Raw genomic sequence first — 18,643 nt, 5'->3', positions numbered from 1 at the left:
TGATAATTTTATACATAGTCTCCCTTTAATGTCATATGACCATGCTATCTGAGCTTCTAATTTGATATGTACATTAGTTTAAGGCTACTTATCTGACTTAGAAAAATTGTGAGGCATAGGTAAAGCTTGTCTTAGTGTTATCAGGAACAATAGTAAGAATCTCTCAGTAATAATAGTAATGATTAGTAACATTTAAAAAATACTTTTTGAACTTTTGAAGGTTGTTAGTACCTTACATAGATCAACTCATTTTATCCTCACAAGGAACCCTGTGAAAGCTGGCTTTGTCGTTATCTGTATTTTACATATGAGAGTGAGGTGGCAGAGAGGATAAATTGCCTGATCAAGATCATACAGCAATACGAGGCAGTCAGAATCCAAAGCTTGGTAGCCTGGTATTAAGCCCTGTCTTAGACTATTCCCCTTTCAGCACCATCTTTTCTCTTTGATGATTCTTTCCTCTTTTTTCTGCCTTAATATCTATCCTTGACTCCTTATCAGCATCTGGGATTAGCCATCCTTTGGGACATATCGGGTATTGGCATAAATTTTTTGTTTTAGATATGGGTAGAAATGACCAACTCCTTAGAAATTGGTGGTAAACTAACTAGTTCCCTCTGGACTTCTAGTCTTCTTGTTGTAAACAGAAAATTCTATACTAATTGTTGTTCATTCACAACTCTTTATGCTGTTCACATAGTTATCAGTAATAGAACTTTTCTATTTGTTCACTTTTTGCCCTTTAAAATTACATTCTTGGATGCTGCCTAATGTTCTGTAACAGAAATGTCAGTAAAACATAATTATTGATCTGTTTTGTTTTGGATTTTTTTGTTCTTTAAATACCTTTTTTTAAAAAAATTTTTGAAGCATGTTTAATCCTCTGATGTTTTTGGGAAACTGACACAGGCCTCTTAAAATTTATGTTCAGAGAATTGACGGATGTTTCATTGCAATCAAGTGCAAAATTTCAATTTTCTGAGTACATGCTGCCTTAGACACACAGGTGAGCTGTACGTCATCTGCCATTAAATGTCAAATGATACCAAAAGTGACTTAGTAAATAATCAGTAGTTATAGTACAAAAATAATCAAAGGTTTAGTCAATAACTCATGAAGTTTGATGTACTGGTATTGATAAGCTAATTAAACAGATCTGCCTGTGTTCTTCCAGCCTACTGGGGCTATGCTATGATTAGCTTTACAGCAAGCAGTGTTGTAACATTGAATGAAAGTAACTGATCAGAGAATGGTGTAGTCACGAAGCTTTAAGTACTCCCATTTCTGGTCACAGAATGGTTTCAGGGAAAGTAGGCTATCTTTGCACACCTGCAGTCAGTCAGTGCATAGGCCTCTTGTGGTCAATATTGATTGATTCTTATGACAGAACTAGAACAAATTTAGTGTTTTGCAACCTTCTGTGATTTAATATTGTTATGCTTTTTGCCATAACAGTCACAGAAATCTTTCTCCAATAGTGAGTAATTACAGCAGTGTCTGCTAGCTCAGCTGTGGTTCTGAATATTTCAGTGTTGCCAAAACAAACTCCTAGATATATTCTGGAGTTCATAATTCAGTTTTAAAAGCTGGTTGTACAGTTACTTGGTAAATAAAGGTGTTGCCGAGAAATAGATTGCAAGGGATGGGGTGGGGAAGACTGTAACCCATTCTTTTTTCAAAACTTCCCAGAGAAGTTTTAGAGTATAGTAAGATCTAAATATAATTAGTAAGAAGAAAGAATATGTCAAATTATTATTTTAAAAAACCAAACAACATAGTCAAAGACTTTGAAGTCTTCCTCATATCTATTGTTTTCCTCATAGTATGTTGTGTCCTTCTAGACATTGCTGTTCAGTGATTATAACCATTGCTGGGAAGTTTCATCCTAGATGTAGCAATCTAATGAGAAACATCTTAATTTTTTTCAGTCTATCATTTGGCTAGAATGTGATTCAGCTGGTAATTACCACGCTCTTACTATATGCCAGGCAGTGTGATAGGTCCTCTCGAATACAGATGAATAAAGAATGATTCCTGTACGATAAATAGCCTCACCTTCATTCCAAGGCAGATTTGAGAAATTTCTTCCTTAAATACATCTTATGTATTGATTTGATGTATTGAAAATGCTATGATCAGTCAACCAATAAGTGTTAATTGCTTTCTAGCATTGTTGTGTTCTTAGGAACTTTAAAACTAGTTAGGAAGAAAGTCATCTGTCCTCAAACACTTAGAGAGTGCTTATAAAACTGTGATCTAAGAGTTTTTAAAACTTACATTTCCACTTAAATATAATCTAAAACATTAGGTATAATTTGAATTGTTTGGCTTCCATCTTATAAACTAGTATCACCTAATTTGCAACCCACTTTTTATATTCATGTGTAAGATCACTTGGTTCTAAGTGATCATGTAAAGGAATAGTGTTTCACAAATATATTTATTTTGGATTATACAAATTCTAAAGTTTGAGAAGTACTAATTTGAACACAAGAAAGTAAAAATAGTCTAATTGTGAATATAGATGGAAAGTACATTGATAGTAGAGATGGGGATCTATGAAATGAAGTCACCCTGACTTTGCTATTCTTTTTACAGAAGTAAATTTCTTGTTGGATTTTTTAATAGTAATACCTCAATGATTGCTTCCCAAATTAGAGGATATGCACCTGGGATTATGAGATAGTTTCCAGGGAATTACAAAGCTATACATTGGGTCTTGTCCATTGACTTGGGTTGTAAGATTTATTAAGTAAGGGTTAAGTGATTTAAAGCATTTTTCTTTAATAAACTGGCATATTATGGAATAAGATATAAAATATTTCCTGCCTTAAAAGATAAGAGTCCATTTTTATTTTTTTTTGAGACAGAGTCTTACTCTGTTGCCCAGGCTAGAGAGCCATGGCCATTAGCCTAGCTCATAGCAACCTCAAACTCCTGGGCTCGGGTGATCTCCTGCGTTAGCCTCCCTGGTAGCTGGGACTACAGGCATGTGCAACCATGCCCGGCTTACTTTTTCTACATATATTTTTAGTTGTCTGACTAATTTCTTTCTGTTTTTAGTAGAGACGGGGTCTTGATCTTGCTCAGGCTGCTTTCGAACTTCTGACCTCGAGCGGTCCTCCCACCTTGGCCTCTCAGAGTGCTAGGATTACAGGCGTGAGCCACCACTCCCGGCCAAGAGCCAATATTTTAAGGAAATTTTATTCTTGGATGGTTTAATTTATACTAGGTTTTCAGATGCTCTTGTGGGAATGGTAGTCTTTTTTTTGGAACACCAAGAAAAATCTACTGTGACAGTCCACAACATGTAATAGTTAGGAATATGCTTCTGTTCCCTGGGTTTTATCCTGATTCTGCCACTTGCTAGTTCTATGACCTTGGGTAAGTTGTATAAACCTTGTATCTTACTTTTCTCATCTTTGAAATGGAGATGATAATGGTATCTAGGGTAGATGTAAGAATTAAATGAGTAATATAATGGTAGGTGCAAGACTTCACACATTTGAAGTGCTCAGTAAATTTTAGCTCTGAATAAAAGTTCAGGTAGAGTTTTTCTTCCATATTTTGTATTTCCTGATTAATTTTAATATTGGCCAGAATAATAAAAATATCTTAGAAAAGAAAGGCTTAGGAATTCTACAGATGAAAGAAGACCAATGAGACATGAAAACTTAAATATAATGCATGATACTGGATCAAGAAAAAATACTATAAATATAGGATATTATTGGGAAATTCTAAATATGGATTATTTATTAGATAATAGGATTATATTGATGTTAAATTTCCTGAATTTTGTAATGGTAATGTTAGCAATTGAACAGTATGGGTGAAGGATATATGGACCTTCAGTGAACTAGTTATGGAACTTTTTTAATAGGTTATGTTGAAGGATGAAATCCACATTCCATTCAATATCTGAACTAATAAGACAATGAATTTATTGCTTACTATAGCAAAGGACAGCTATGCTTTTTAGGCACAGTTTCTCTGGGCACAGAGATTGCTAATTTTATAGTGGATTTTTGGGAAGGGTGGACTTCAAATATTCTTGGACTTTTGGGATCCTGAGTGGGTTGATACCATCTATAGCTGTGTGGTCACTTGAGTGATACTGCTGTTGACTGATTGGCACTCAATGAGATGGGCTTATCATAGTGAGTTTGTTCCTGACTGGCCAACTTTCATAAACAAGAGCTGTCACAGATTGATTGACTTGAAAAAACTTGCTCATTTAGGTGAGTTTTTATTAAAACAGTTCTGGTGGCTACCTTTTGCCATAGCTATAGAAAAGTCTTTTCCTAGCAATCTAGGAACTTAAAAATATTACCAATTTAAAATTTTTTATAATGAAAAAGTTTAAAATATTGTTAGAACCAGACAAACTACTATTATTTTGTGTTGAAGGACATCTGGAAAGATAAGATTCACCCCTAAAATGAAAAAAAAATATTTTTATCATTTTATTTAAACACAAAATTAGTTATGTTCCTTGTGGGGAAAAGAAAACCCTAAATAATATAGAAAGGTGCAATGAGTGAAAATCACTGCTTACTACTATCACCCAGAGACAGTCACTCTTAACATTTTGCTGACTCTTAATTTTTTGCTTACTTGTTTTGAATCCTGGCTCCCCCTTTAATAGATGTGATACTTTGGTCAAGTTACTTACACTTTCTGTGCTTCAGTTTTCTCATCTGTAAAATAGGAATAATAATACTTGTTTATTGAGTTGTGAGGATATAATGAGTTAATCTAAGTGTTAATAAAACATTTAAAACAGTATCTGGCACATGGTTAGTGCTATATGTATTTGCTATTGTTACCATATTATGTCCATTTTTTATACATTTTTTATTTTAAAGTTTCTGCAATTGGGATTTATCTTAACAAGTGATAATGATTATGATGGGCAGGTTTGTTGTTGTTGTTATTCTTTCCTTTGTGGTCCATAAAATAATGGTATGTCTTAGAATTGATGGTGTATCTTAGAATAGATAAGATGCAGTATGTGTGTACCCATTTTTTCTAGTACAGAAATGAGATCATACAATACATACTGTTTCACACTTTTAAAAAATTTTATAAGGACATATTTTCAATTTAAAATACAGATTTACTTGATTCTTTATAGTGACTATGTTATATATCATTATGTGGATATACTATAATTTACTATTCATCTATTAATGGACATTTTATTGTTTGATTTTTTTTTCTTGTGGAGGATTTTAATAAGTGGAACTTGGGGAAAGAGGATAACTCAAGGGAATAACCTGAGTGGAGATTGAGACAAAAAATTATATTTGGGGACTGTTTCTATTTGACTAGACAGGAAGTTTGGGGCAGATTATAAACTGCATTGAGTACTGGGTTAATGTCTTTAGATTCTTTTAAGGTTTTATGGAGCCATTCAACATTGAAGAATAATTGGAAATAAGTTTTTTGTTAGTTTTACCTATAACCCTATCCATATAGTATAGATGAGTGGATTGATATCAACCTAAGATGGCGGTGTTTAACATTTTTGTTAATAATGATGATGTAGAAAGTATGAATATGCTCATTAAGTTTTCATTTGTGCTTATGAAACTGAAGAATAGCAAATAGATTGGATTATAAAATTAAGGTTTCAAATTGTCTTAACAGGGTGCCATGATGTTGAATCTAAGGTTTTGAAAGTTTTTTATGGGTAATTGTAAGATTTTGCTCTTCATTCAAAAGAAACTAAAGAAAAAAATCCCACCAGGACAATTGCTCAAGTATGGTTTGATTTAGCCAGCAGTACATTTGGAAAAGGTGCATGGTTTTAATCAAGAATTAGTTGTACACTTTGGGAGGCTGAGGCGGGTGGATCGTTCAAGGTCAGGAGTTCAAAACCAGCCTGAGCAAGAGCAAGACTCTGTCTCTACTAAAAATAGAAACAAATTAATTGGCCAATAAAAATGTATAGAAAAAATTAGCCGGGCATGGTGGTGTATGCCTGTAGTCCCAGTTACTCAGGAGGCTGAGGCAGAAGGATCGCTTGAGCTCAGGAGTTTGAGGTTGCTATGAGCTAGGCTGATGCCATGGCACTCTAGCCGGGGCAACAGAAAGACTCTGTCTCAAAAAAAGAAAAGAAAAAAAGAAAAGAATTAGTTGTATTAGTGGAAGTACCTCATCTGGAGAAGATATTATCTAGTTTGTTCTAATTATACCTTATTTGTAGTTTGAAGTGCCACACTGAAAGCAATATAAGTTGGAGTAAGTTTCGAAAGAGCAAACAGAAAGGTGAAGGAACTCAAAACTATGCTGTATCAAAAAAAATTGGGGTGTGAGGGAAGGAAGGTAAGGTCATGGCAGTTGTCTTTAAAGTAGTCCAGAATGGTTAGCATGGCATAAACTATGACCCAGTATAGCACTATTTTTTTCTTTCCAGCATCAGTTCCAGCTATTTCCATCTATTTTCCCTCATTTCCTATGTTCTTTGAACATTCCATAAACTTTTAGGTATATACCATACTGGTATATAAGAAGAGGAATCGGGCAGTGGTATCTGAGGAAACTTGAGAAGGGAGATACAGACTAAGCAGTGCTAGAAAGAAGCAATTGATGAATTCCAACTCAAATTCTAATTAATTATTTTTCTGTTCATAATTTTCTTATAAACTTATTGATTAAATTGACTTTAAAAACTGTTTACAGAATACACATTTAGTTTTTGAATTCTTTTTTACATTAAATTGGTATTATGGTCATACATTATTCATATTGAGCTGAAAATATTTTGCAATATATATTTAAATGTGAATATCAACCAAAAATCAGCACGTTTTGACAGATGAGGTAACATAAGCTTCCATATAGTTCACGAGTAGGGCCTTTATTTTATTTTATTTTTTGGTTAGTGTTAGTTTAGTTTTTTGTTTGTTTTTTTTTTAAAGGAACGAGGTATTGCTGTGTTGTCCAACCTGGCCTCAAACTCCTGGGCTCACACAATCCTCCCGCCTCAGTCTTCACCTGAATAGTTGGGACTACAGGTGCCCACCATTGTGCCTGGCGTCTTTTCTATTATTTGTGTCACTCTTTTTGAAAATATTTTTACAATTCAGTTAATATTTTAATTTTTTTTTTTGGGTTTGCTCAGAGATTTTTGTATTCCCTTTAAGAGGAAGGGGCACCTTGATAGGATATTGCTATTATGGATTGGATTATTAAAATGCTTTGTGAGCTTTTTCTGTTGCCATTAATTATTCCACACAATATTGTGTTTATTTTATAATCGAAACTGTGACTAGGTTCATTTATTTACTTGAGAAAAATTGAGCATGGATTTTGGTATAGCAAATATTGAGTTTTAAATTTTCACTGTGGCTAGGAGTCAATGATTTTTTTTTTTAACAGATCAAGAAGTTGGTATATGTTTACCTGGTTCGATATGCTGAAGAACAGCAGGATCTGGCACTCTTGTCCATAAGCACTTTTCAGCGAGCTCTGAAGGTAAATAATGGAGTGAGTAGGCAAATAGTTACAAGGTTTCTGCACAGTTGAAAGTGTGTCATTTAAAGAAGTGGAGCAATAATCCACTAAATAGCACAGTAGTGTCTTGAAAGAGTTAAAAGGCCTCCCATAGTGCCTATTCAATACCCTTGGAAAATAGTTATATAACCAACTGGAATCTTGCCATATATGTTGCAGCTTCCATATGTTTATGTTCAATATAATCCTTATCATTTATCAAAGAACTGTTTATCGTTATACTGACAAGTTGAAAGTGTACAAAAAGTGGACATAAGACATTTTAAAAAATAAAATTTATGACCTGTATGTAGCATTTTATTATGACAAAATGCTAAAATCCCAGCACGTGTAGTATTAAATGATCAACCAGAATTATAACTATTAAAGAGAAATAAATTTATTTACTTTTCTCACTTTTTTTTTTTTTTACCCATTTTCATATACTGGTTGTTCATTTTAAATTAAGTAAATTTTTTTTTTAGCTATTGTTCTATAATATTATACCCTATACGTACCTAGAAACTATGTCATAAAGATGTCTTTGAAATATTATAAACTTGAAATTTTGATAACTATTTTTGCTCTATTTTTAGGACCCAAACCAACTAATTCGTGCAAGTGCTTTGAGAGTTCTTTCAAGTATTAGGGTACCCATTATTGTACCTATCATGATGCTCGCTATTAAGGAAGCTTCTGCTGACTTATCACCGTATGTTAGGAAGAATGCAGCACACGCAATTCAAAAATTGTACAGGTAGGTGCTTTGTTCATAGTATAGCAAAGATCTCCAATGTTACCTGGAATATTATAGACCACAGAGGCTTATTTTATTAACTCTTAAAACTAGCCTGTCCTTATAGTAAGTGAATCCAATGTTTGTATTTTTTTCCCCTATAAACATTCTGTATACATCTTTAATTTTGTTTTGGTTATAGAGACCTTATGCAGGTTTTTATTTGTAAGCCCATTAGGGCCTATGATAATTTTGAGATTTTACAACTTAAAAATAGTCAGAATTTGAATTCTCAATTATATAGTCTATCTCCTGTACACATATGCACATATTTTTAGAAAATTAAAATTTTTTTTTCCTGTTTACTGTAGGTTAGAATCTTAAGTGTATTATCTTCTCAACACACATTTATTTTCCTTTCTTTCATATTTGTTCCTGCTTCCCCCTTCCTTGTCTGATTCTTTTCCAGAACTATTTTATTAAATAATTTAAAAAATAGTAATTTTTGAACATAGTGCCATACCATATTTGTATGATATTTTAGTAAATATCATACAGTACCCTGAACTCTTTGGGAAACATATTGTCCAAATAGAATTATCTGCAGTAAGTTGGTATTATTTTCTGCTGTCATTTATTCCACAAGCGTTTTTGAGGTCCTTTTCTGTTTTTTTCTGGTGTTGTATTCACAGTATTGTGCTATGTGCATTAGATGTGTGAAAATGCTAGAGGATGTGGTACTTACTTATGAATAGCGTATCACATAATTTGATGAAGAAAATCAAACATCATCCAAATAATTAAAGGCAAAGTTTAATTGAATAAGATTTTAGCACATAATATATGTGTATGTGCAAAGGCATACTAGCAATGTCTTTGATAGGATAGGGGCCAGAGATCATGTTATAAGTGTTACCATACAGTAAAGAAGTAATGAGATGGGATTTGGAATGAAAGACTACTTTGATGAGGGGGACTTGAGCTGGAATTAGACACAATTAAAAGGTTTGACTGTTCAGATAATTATAATGATTAATAATAAACTTAGATAATGTCTGTAAAAAGTAAAACCTCATATTCTTAGGTTAACTGTCAGGCAAAGTTTTATCATGTTTCTCATCATTATCTTTTCACATTATACACTTGAGTAAGATCCAAGCTCGCCATGATGGTCCTTCTGTTATTAGTCTCCAGTTTACCTCTTCAGCCTCAACTCCTACCTCTCCCTGCCTTGAACTTATAGTAGCTCAGTACTGCCTGTTAGCCCTCTATATCAAATGTTTCTCATTACTACCTCTTATTTTTCTTGGTTTTAAATGGCAGGTTTCATAATGTATATCTATCTCAGTGCAGTAATGTATATCTGTAATAAAAAAATGACTGCTATGTTGTTACTTTTTTCCCCCAGTTGAAAAAAGAATTTGTGGTTTGTCTACTAGCAGTTACTTTCTTATGGTGTTCCAACTTTTTTTAGAAGTCAATTTGTTCTTTAAATACTTTCTTAATGGCATTGGTATCTGGTTTAGCTGTTAGCATCTTCAGAAGGAAAGATAAGGGCACATTTACGGGGAAAACCATCCCATTTTCCTTTAAGTTTGTTTTCTGATTGTTTCTATTTTGAACTAATTCTTGCTCTCCTACCTCTCTTTAAAAATTTCTTGGCATCCTTGAAAAAGTGAGCATCACTTAAAGCTAGAATTAAAAGGAAAAAATTAATGTAAGTTCTTTTTATATTTTAGTCTTGATCCAGAACAGAAGGAAATGTTAATTGAAGTAATTGAAAAACTTCTGAAAGATAAAAGCACAGTAAGTATTATCTTTTTATGTCATTAAAGTAAAATTGTGTTTTATTTACATAGTATCATTTACCCTGTATATTTGATATAATTATTTTTATCATTTCAAAATTATATAAATATTAATGGAGCTCATGTTTATTTTTAAAATCTTTAGGCAACAAAAATTTCCACATAATGAGAAATATTACATTTGGAATTTTAGTTTGTTACAGGTTTCTTCATCATAGTCTGAAGAAGGACAAGTTGTAAAAAAGAAAATTCTTTTCTTTAACCTATAGCTAAATTGTTGGCTGCTTTTAGAGTCAAAGTTTTTATTTCAAGCAATGATTTATTAGGATTTTAAAAAGCCCAATCACCTGGGAACACATGATTGTCTTAAACTGAATAATTAAGAAGTATTAAAGAGCTATTGAAAAAGAGGTGTGTTTTAGTATTTTAAGTGTGCTTTTAAAAAATAATTAGGACATTTTCATACATACAAGGCTATTTTATTGGCCATTTAGAATTATTTTATTGGCTAAAATTAGTCATCCTTTGGGAATGTATATGTCCCTTCCTTCCCCCTTCACTACTATCATTTTTTGTATGAAGTGGCATGATAGAAAGATGTAGGAATAGGGGCAACTTGTGGGATCTGTGAGTTGCTGGTGTATTGGTATCTTATGTGGTTCAAAACTACTGAGGAAAAGGATTCCAGCTTGTTTTAGTATGCTATCATTAGGGAGTATATACTATGTACATAGCAGCTTTTTAGTATAGTAGCCACTAGCACCATGTAACTATTGTTTTCTGGCTTAGCATATGATCTGTCCTAGAGAATGGTCAATGTACAATTGAGAATCCGTGTTCTGCTGTTGTTGAGTAGAGTATTCTGTAGATGTCTGTTAGGTCTAATTATTTTATAGTGTTCAAATCTTCTATTTCTTTGTTGATCTTATGCCTACTGGTTCTATCCATTATTGAAAATAGTGCATTGAAGTCACTTCAATCCTGTCAGTGTTTGTGTTGTATATTTAGGAGCTCAGATGTTTGGTGCGTATTATGTTTATAATTGTTTTATCTTCCTTTTATCATTATAAAATGTTCCTCTTTATCTCTAGTAACATTTTTTTGTTTTAAAGTCTACTTTGCCTGATATAAGTACAACTATTCCATCTTTCTTATGTTTGCTGCTTGCATTATATATCTTTTTCCATCCTTTTACTTTCAACCTGTTTGTATTTTTGAATCTAATGTATGTCTCTTGTGGACAGTTTATATAGTTGGCTCTTCTCTTTTTATCCAGTCTAGCAATATGTGCCTTTTGATTGGATTGTTTAATCTGTTCACACTTAATGGTACTATTAATATTAATATAGTTGGATTTTAAACTGCCATTTTACTTGTTTTTATATGTCTTGCCTTTTTTCCCTCATTTTTCCTTTATTGCTTATTTTGCATTAATTAAGTGAATATGTTCTAGTGAACATTTTAATTATTTTAGTGATTTTTTTCACTATATATTTTTAAAAATATTGTATTATACATGGAGATTATACTTGGAGTTTCAATCCTAGGCTATTCAGCAAATTTCTTTTAGTCTATAATGTAGTAGAAATATTCATTTCATTTCTTCTGTGCATAGTTTGTATAATATAGGAATAATCAAATATAGATTAACTATAAATGAAGACAGAGAAAACAAATTTGATTCCTTTTTATCTTCTGTATGACAGGCATGCTATCTTCTTTTACCTAGATATGAAGTCAAGATTATTGATATTGTGGTTAACTATATTTTAATAATTAAAAAAATATTTATTTTTTTTTGTGCAAGGTATTTCCTAAGTACCATGGAGAATAGTAAGATCTATTAGTACAAGAAACAGATCCCTTATTTTAATCTAGTTTACCATAACTTCTGATCCATTATAGACCAAAAGAAATTTGTTGCATTGCCTGGTAATGAGATCTCTCTATATAATGTGTGCATGCATTCCCAGGCAGGATACAGCATGTTACAGGTGAAAACTGTAGTCTTTGGGATTAGATAGAAATGGATTCATGTCTGAGCTTCTGTCACTTAGTAGCTATGTATTAAACCTTCATGAGTTCAGGTTACCAAATGCATAGGGCTTATAATTTCTAATTTATAAAGTTACTCTTTGGGTTGAAAGAGCTATTGTATATAAAATTCTTAGTGTAATGCCTAACACCATAATATAGGGTGTTAGTAAATATTCCAAATAAGAAAGAAATGACTCAAAAGGAATATAAAGGACACAATGTAAATTTGGAATATCTGTTCTTGATTTCTGACCATTTATTTTCAAAATATAGTAGAAAGAAAAAATATTGAATACTTGTTCATAGTAGATATTTAATATTTGTTGAGTGACTTTTGAATTAATTTTTAAAATTCTTGGTAATAATAATTAGGTATTTGGTATTATTTTTAATCTTTTTTCCCTCAGATGGTACTATGCTCAGCGTTCATAGATAGATCTTTTGGGGGCTTTGAAGGCCTACCCTTTATGAAGCACTAATTCTTCTATGTTTTAAAAATTAAAAACACACGTTTCTTTTCATATCTATAGTAAAATCCAGAAGTTTTTACTGATATCTCTAATTCTAGTACAACAGCACAGATTGTCTTCTGCCTTCCTCCCTTGTTATATTTATAACTTCCTCTCCAACATTAAGAAATGTGGCTCCTATCATCCACGACATACATACTTTTTGCTCAGTCCCAGAGTGCAGAGAAAGTGTTGTTTCAGAACTGCTAGCACATACCTCTGTGAGGAGTAGTAGGATGGGGACTAATACCTAGAGTTAAATACTGGTTTAGAGTTGTTTGTTTTAATCTTTAGTCTTATTTCTTTGATGCTATGGTAAATCAAAATTGCTTTATCATTATATCCTTGAATTTGTTATGTTGATATATAAGAAAGTTGTTGATTTTTTGAATGCTAATTTTATATCCTTCTTTACTGAATTCTTGTGTTGTTCAAGTTAGTTTTCTCACTCGTTCTCCTTGTCTTTTTCCTAGAAAATGAATCATATCTTCAATTAGAGATATTTTTCTTCTTTTCTAGTTCCTAAGGTCTCTAATTTCTTTTATCTAATCACACTGATGAGCACCATCACTACCATGTTCAATAGTAGTGGAGATGGTAGACATGCTTGCCTTGTTTCAATCCAAAGGAAATACCTATATGTGTTCACAATAAGAAAAATACTGGTCCTAAGGATTTTCTCTTTTTCTTTGAAATATAATAGTTTTGCAAGGTGCTTCAGGGTTCGTTAATATGGGCAAATTTTTTTCCTTGTACCTAGTGAGTCCTTTCAAAATGTGAATTCAGAACTTATTTCTGCTGGCAAGGTAGGTTTTATTTTTTTAATTATTATTTTAAATATTAATTATATTTGTTATTTTTCTTCTTCTTCAAGGATTCCAGTTTTATTCACATTGGATCTTCTTTGCCTAGTATTTCAACCATTGTCTCTTTAAACCTGTGGGACCCGTATGGTCCATTGCCTGTTAGGGACTGGGCTGTAGAGCTTCCCCTGTCCCTATCCCCATCCCTGTCTTGGAAAAAGTGTCTCCTATGAAGCTTAGGAATCTGGGGTCGCACAGCAGGTGGTGAACCAGCATGAGCTTCATCTGTATTTACAGCTGCTCCCCTCCCCATCTCTCACATCGCTGCCTGAGCTCCTCCTTGCCAGCACCCCCATCCCCCCATCTGTGGAAAAATTATCTTCCACAGAACCAGTCTCCCTACCCCCACCATGGAAAAATGGTCTTCCATGAAACTGGTCCCTGGTGCCAAAAAGGTTGGGGACTGCTGCTCTAACCCTTCTTTCTTGTTCACGTTTTCATTCTGTTCGTTTTCTACCTTTCTTTAATGCCCCCTATTAAATTTTCATTCAGTGATTTTCTTCCAGTGGAACCTTGCAATTTAATCTTCACGTTTGATTATTTTTCCCCCTTAATTTCTTTCCTACTTTCCTACTTTCCTACTTTCCTTCTTTCCTTCTTTCCTTCTTTCTTTCTTTCTTTCTTTCTTTCTTTCTTTCTTTCTTTCTTTCTTTCTTTCTTTCTTTCTTTCTTCCTTTCTTCCTTTCTTCCTTTCTTCCTTTCTTCCTTTCTTCCTTTCTTCCTTTCTTCCTTTCTTCCTTTCTTCCTTTCTTCCTTTCTTCCTTTCTTCCTTTCTTCCTTTCTTCCTTTCTTCCTTTCTTCCTTTCTTCCTTTCTTCCTTCCTTCCTTCCTTCCTTCCTTCCTTCCTTCCTTCCTTCCTTCCTTCCTTCCTTCCTTCCTTCCTTCCTTCCTTCCTTCCTTCCTCCCTCCCTCCCTCCCTCCCTCCCTCCCTCCCTCCCTCCCTCCCTCCCTCCCTCCCTCCCTCCCTCCCTCTGTTGCCTGGGCTACAATGCCATGGCATCGGCCTAGCTCACAGCAACCTCAAACTCCTGGGCTCAGCGATCTTCCCTCTCCCAAGTAGCTGGGACTACAGGCATGTGCTGCCATACCCGGCTAATTTTTCTATATATTTTTAGTTGGCCAATTAATTTCTTTCTAGTTTTAGAAGAGACGGGGGTCTTATTCTTGCTCAGGCTGGTTTCAAACTCCTGACCTTGAGCAGTCCTCCGGCCTCAGCCTACCAGAGTGCTAGGATTACAGGCATGAGCCACCACGCCCAGCCTTCTTTCCTACTTTCAATCAACTCCTGTTTCATTTCTTCCTGATTCCTTTTGTTCAATTTATTCACTGTTTTTGAATTTCTAATTCATGTTATTTTTCTATCTTTAGATACTTCTTTTGAGGGTATTTGATTCATTTTGGAGTGTTGTGTTTCCTTTTGCTTCACCATTGATTTTTTTTTTTGTGGGTAATTTTCACCAGTTGAATTTTATGATTTCCATTTTCTGTTTTTAATGCTTGTGGATTATTTGCATCTTTGCATGGACAGGATTTGTGGTTTGATTTTGAGGTGGCTGGCAAGTATTAAGAGCACTCCCTCTGTTGGAATAGCAAAGTATGTTTTTTTATTAGATGGCTTTTTTGGAGGAAGGGCATGCATAGGGATGGGTATATGTCTTAAGATTATTTTATGATATATTTTGAAATATATTTTAGGCTCGTAGGAGCCTAGAATTTCCTCTCTTATTATTTTATTTTTTTTGTCTGTTACCTCAGTTTCTGAGGGGCTCTTCTCCCTCTACTTTTTTTAAACTAATTTTTTCCTTGAAAAAAGGAAACAGTTTTGGGGGAAGGGCATGCATAGGGATGAGTATATGTCTTAAGATTATTTTGAGATATATCTTGTAGGAGCCTAAAATTTCCTCTCTTATGTTTTTTTCAGTTACCTCAGTTTCTGAGGGGCTCCTCTCCCTCTACTTTTTTTTAACTCATTTTTTCCTTGAAACTGTTTCCCTTTCCAAGATGGCCTTATTGAGTTGTCTTCTCCATTAAGTCTTTTCCTTGTCATCTGCTCTGATCTACCAGGAATCTTTTTCAGTATTTTCACACTTAGGGTGTTTTTTTGTTTGTTTGTTTGTTTGTTTTTCTAATATTGATTTTAGTTTCCTCTTACATTTACCACTAACCCCTGTCTGCTTTGTTCTGGGTAATTTTTTTCCCTATTGTCATAGGTCTTTGTAAAGTTTTGTAATACAAGCATGAAAACAGCTCTCTGGGATTTAGGGCTTATTTTTCTACTTATGTGTGCTTTAAAGTTTTGAGTTTAGGTTAGGGCATAGGTTTTGGTCCTTTGGTTTTGAGGGATTTCGGTTGGGAGATTCAGATTTACCTGGGCACCATTAATTTGTCTACCCAGTATTTAAATTGATTATGTTTTGAGAATGTTTTCCTTTGTATGATTATAATCCATTATGGAAAGGTTAAATGTATTCTGATATCCACACAGATATTTGTGGATCTTATCTTAATTATTAACCTTTTTTGGTCACATCTAATATTTTATTGAAGGAAAACAGGTACATTTCCTCTCTCTTGACACTTAAAATCAATAATCACAAATCATTTTTATTTAACAATCTCCCAATTAAACGAACCAGGTATAATTTATTTTCACATTTTAAAAAGGAATTTATTTGCTGTCAGCAGGTGTTTCTTGGTATCATTATCAAGATGATGACGTTAATATCACTGCTGGTAAATATAAATTTGAAAGATGTTACTCTATTAAACTTTCTTCATTTAACCTTATTGATTTTGAGACATATCTTCTGTTGCTTCTTTTAGGCTAGAGGAAGATTTTCTTTCAATTGAGATCTCAAAGAAATTAGCTCTGTAGTTTTCATTTTAAGGAAAGATATAAGCATATTAAAATACAATAGAATGGTTTTTGCCTTTCATTAGAGAAAAACCAATATTTGTCATATGAATAGTTCTTTCCTAAAAAGAAATCACTTTGGGTTTAGGAACACGGCTATGGTAACATAACTGTAAGAAGATTTTTAGTGTTATTTATTTTAGGTAATTATTGTCTGAAGGTATATGTGCATTTTAAAACATACAGAAACCTTAGAACTGTAGTCAGTGAAATTAAAAGGAAACATTTAATCTATATTCTATCATCCCCAATTAACTATTATAACTTCATATATTTTTTATTGTATATTCTTAAATATTGTACCATTTTCATTCACCTTCTCAACATATCCTAACTACTTTTCTACTTCACTAGAAACCTTCCCTAATGTTCACTTATGAATTCATTTTAAAAATTTATAACATTTTCTCTTATTTTTCTTTAAATGTAAAATGTAGAAATTCATATTTGTTGAGCAATTAAAGCTTAGAAGTGGACATTCTTTTGTTTAGAATATCTCAAAAGCAGGGTGATATTTATTTCCTTTTCCTTTCAGGTTAAAGAAATCATTTTGATAGCATTTAACTTTCTAATAGAAAACAGAGTTTCTTAGGAAAACAAATTACGTCAGTGCCTATTGAAAAAACAGATTTTCATATTTTTTTGATGTCATAAAGTTTCCTTAATTTTTGTTACCGAATTATGTTTAATGAATAGTTCGGTAGTTTATAGCTAAACTATAGGGGCAAGACGCCATTTTATAAGTTATTGATTTAATGTTGGTTTTAAAAGCCTCACTGTTATGGGCAAAAAAACACACCCCTGAGTTTGTGCAGATGTTTTATTGTGATAGATCTATTATCCAGCTATTAGAAGATAAATGACTAATCTTTCCCATTTTCCATGCCTCAAGAAAATTGAAATAAGAAGGGGAATATCATTTGGGCTGTATGATTAGGGCAAGTTGGATGGCCATTAATTTAAGGGAAGAAAATCTTGGCAGCATTGGCCAACTTATACCATATTATCAATCAAACCTTGATGCACTTCTTGTGATGACCCAGCACTCTCAGGTTTTTGCAACGTTAATTAGAATTCATGACAAAATAGATGCAAGGAAACGTTTTGTACCCTTCATAATTTTATAGAAAATTTATTGTTATTAGAGGAGCCATTTGCTTAGTGTGATTTTTTTCATTACCAGCTTGTCAACTAGCATAGATAATCTGGAGAAAATATGAACTCCATAGATGGGGTGTCACTTTTGTTGATGGTTCATGTAGTTTACCTTGGAGCACAGCTAATGGCCAAAGTTCATAGCAACAGCACAGAAAAACGTGGCAACCAAGGGAAGATAAATGAACCATGTTTATTGCTTTAATATAAAAAATACATAAATGGAAAACTGCATTTGAATTTGATGAGCTCATTGCTAGTTTTGTTGCAGTGATTTATTTTTCCCGTTCTATGAAAAGCTACTATTGACATAGTGAGATGGAAATTAACTGTCTGTTTTTTAGAAACCAATATTTTTGGTTTTAAAATCTGAGTAGATCATTTTATTTTAATTCTGAATGTTTTATAGAATATTGAACACTTAATAGACCAAAATTATTAATTCTTCTGCTAGTGTTTAGCCCAGGGTCAGATTGTTAAAACTAGGCAATGAAGTATCTAAAATGGTCATTTTTATTTCATAAAGGTACCCTCTTTACATTCTAATTATTATAATGTTTCTATAAACCTTATTTGTCCTTAAGTAATGAATACTTTTTTCCTGTTTATGATATTTGTTAGTACTTTAGAATGTGTTAGTACTTTAGAATTGTTGTATACTTACAGCTCTTGGTTTAATAAATTTAATATGTGGTAGCTGATTTTCCATTTAATTGTTTGGTGTCTAAACACCTTTGAAAGAAAAGAATTTCTTGGTTTAGACAAATAACTTGATTTTACCTAGTATTTTTAAAATTAAAAACTGTTGAGTTACCTGTTTAATTTCATGGGTCATTTTATTCTAAGTGATATTTTTTTATTTTTGTACTTTAACACTTTGCCAATGATACAGATATATTAATATGAGATTGATATATAAATAATATATAGAGATGTTTATATCTCACATATAATGAGTTATTTTATAGCAAGATGTCATAAACTTATTTGTTTTAAGAGATTTTTAAGTGATACTAATTCTAACCTTACAGAAATATGATTATCACAGAGTATAATTTCTGAAGAGTAATTTATGCAGAAGAATCACAATGTGGAGTTGAGAACACAAAGTTAACTTCCTT

At 32.8% G+C, this 18,643-nt stretch overlaps 1 protein-coding gene across 5 annotated transcripts in view; it reads left to right on the top strand.

Annotated features, from left to right (window-relative positions):
• The window catches only part of AP3B1 (adaptor related protein complex 3 subunit beta 1), a 227,706-nt gene that overhangs the window by 39,513 nt on the left and 169,550 nt on the right, over positions 1–18,643 (top strand). For all 5 annotated transcript variants that reach the window (XR_012921698.1, XM_012766761.2, XM_076008138.1 and 2 more), the window contains exons 4-6: positions 7,387–7,482; positions 8,097–8,257; positions 9,976–10,042. Coding sequence is in view for 4 of the 5 variants with exons in the window: in XM_012766761.2 (XP_012622215.2) it covers positions 7,387–7,482; positions 8,097–8,257; positions 9,976–10,042 (324 nt within the window). In the remaining variant the exon portion in view is untranslated. The remainder of the gene's footprint in view (positions 1–7,386; positions 7,483–8,096; positions 8,258–9,975; positions 10,043–18,643) is intronic.

The sequence above is a fragment of the Microcebus murinus genome, chromosome 11 (genome assembly GCF_040939455.1).
Source record: "Microcebus murinus isolate Inina chromosome 11, M.murinus_Inina_mat1.0, whole genome shotgun sequence".
Classification (NCBI taxonomy): domain Eukaryota; kingdom Metazoa; phylum Chordata; class Mammalia; order Primates; family Cheirogaleidae; genus Microcebus; species Microcebus murinus.
The sequence above is the reverse complement of the archived record's forward strand: the minus strand, read 5'-3'. Positions and strand labels throughout refer to the sequence as shown.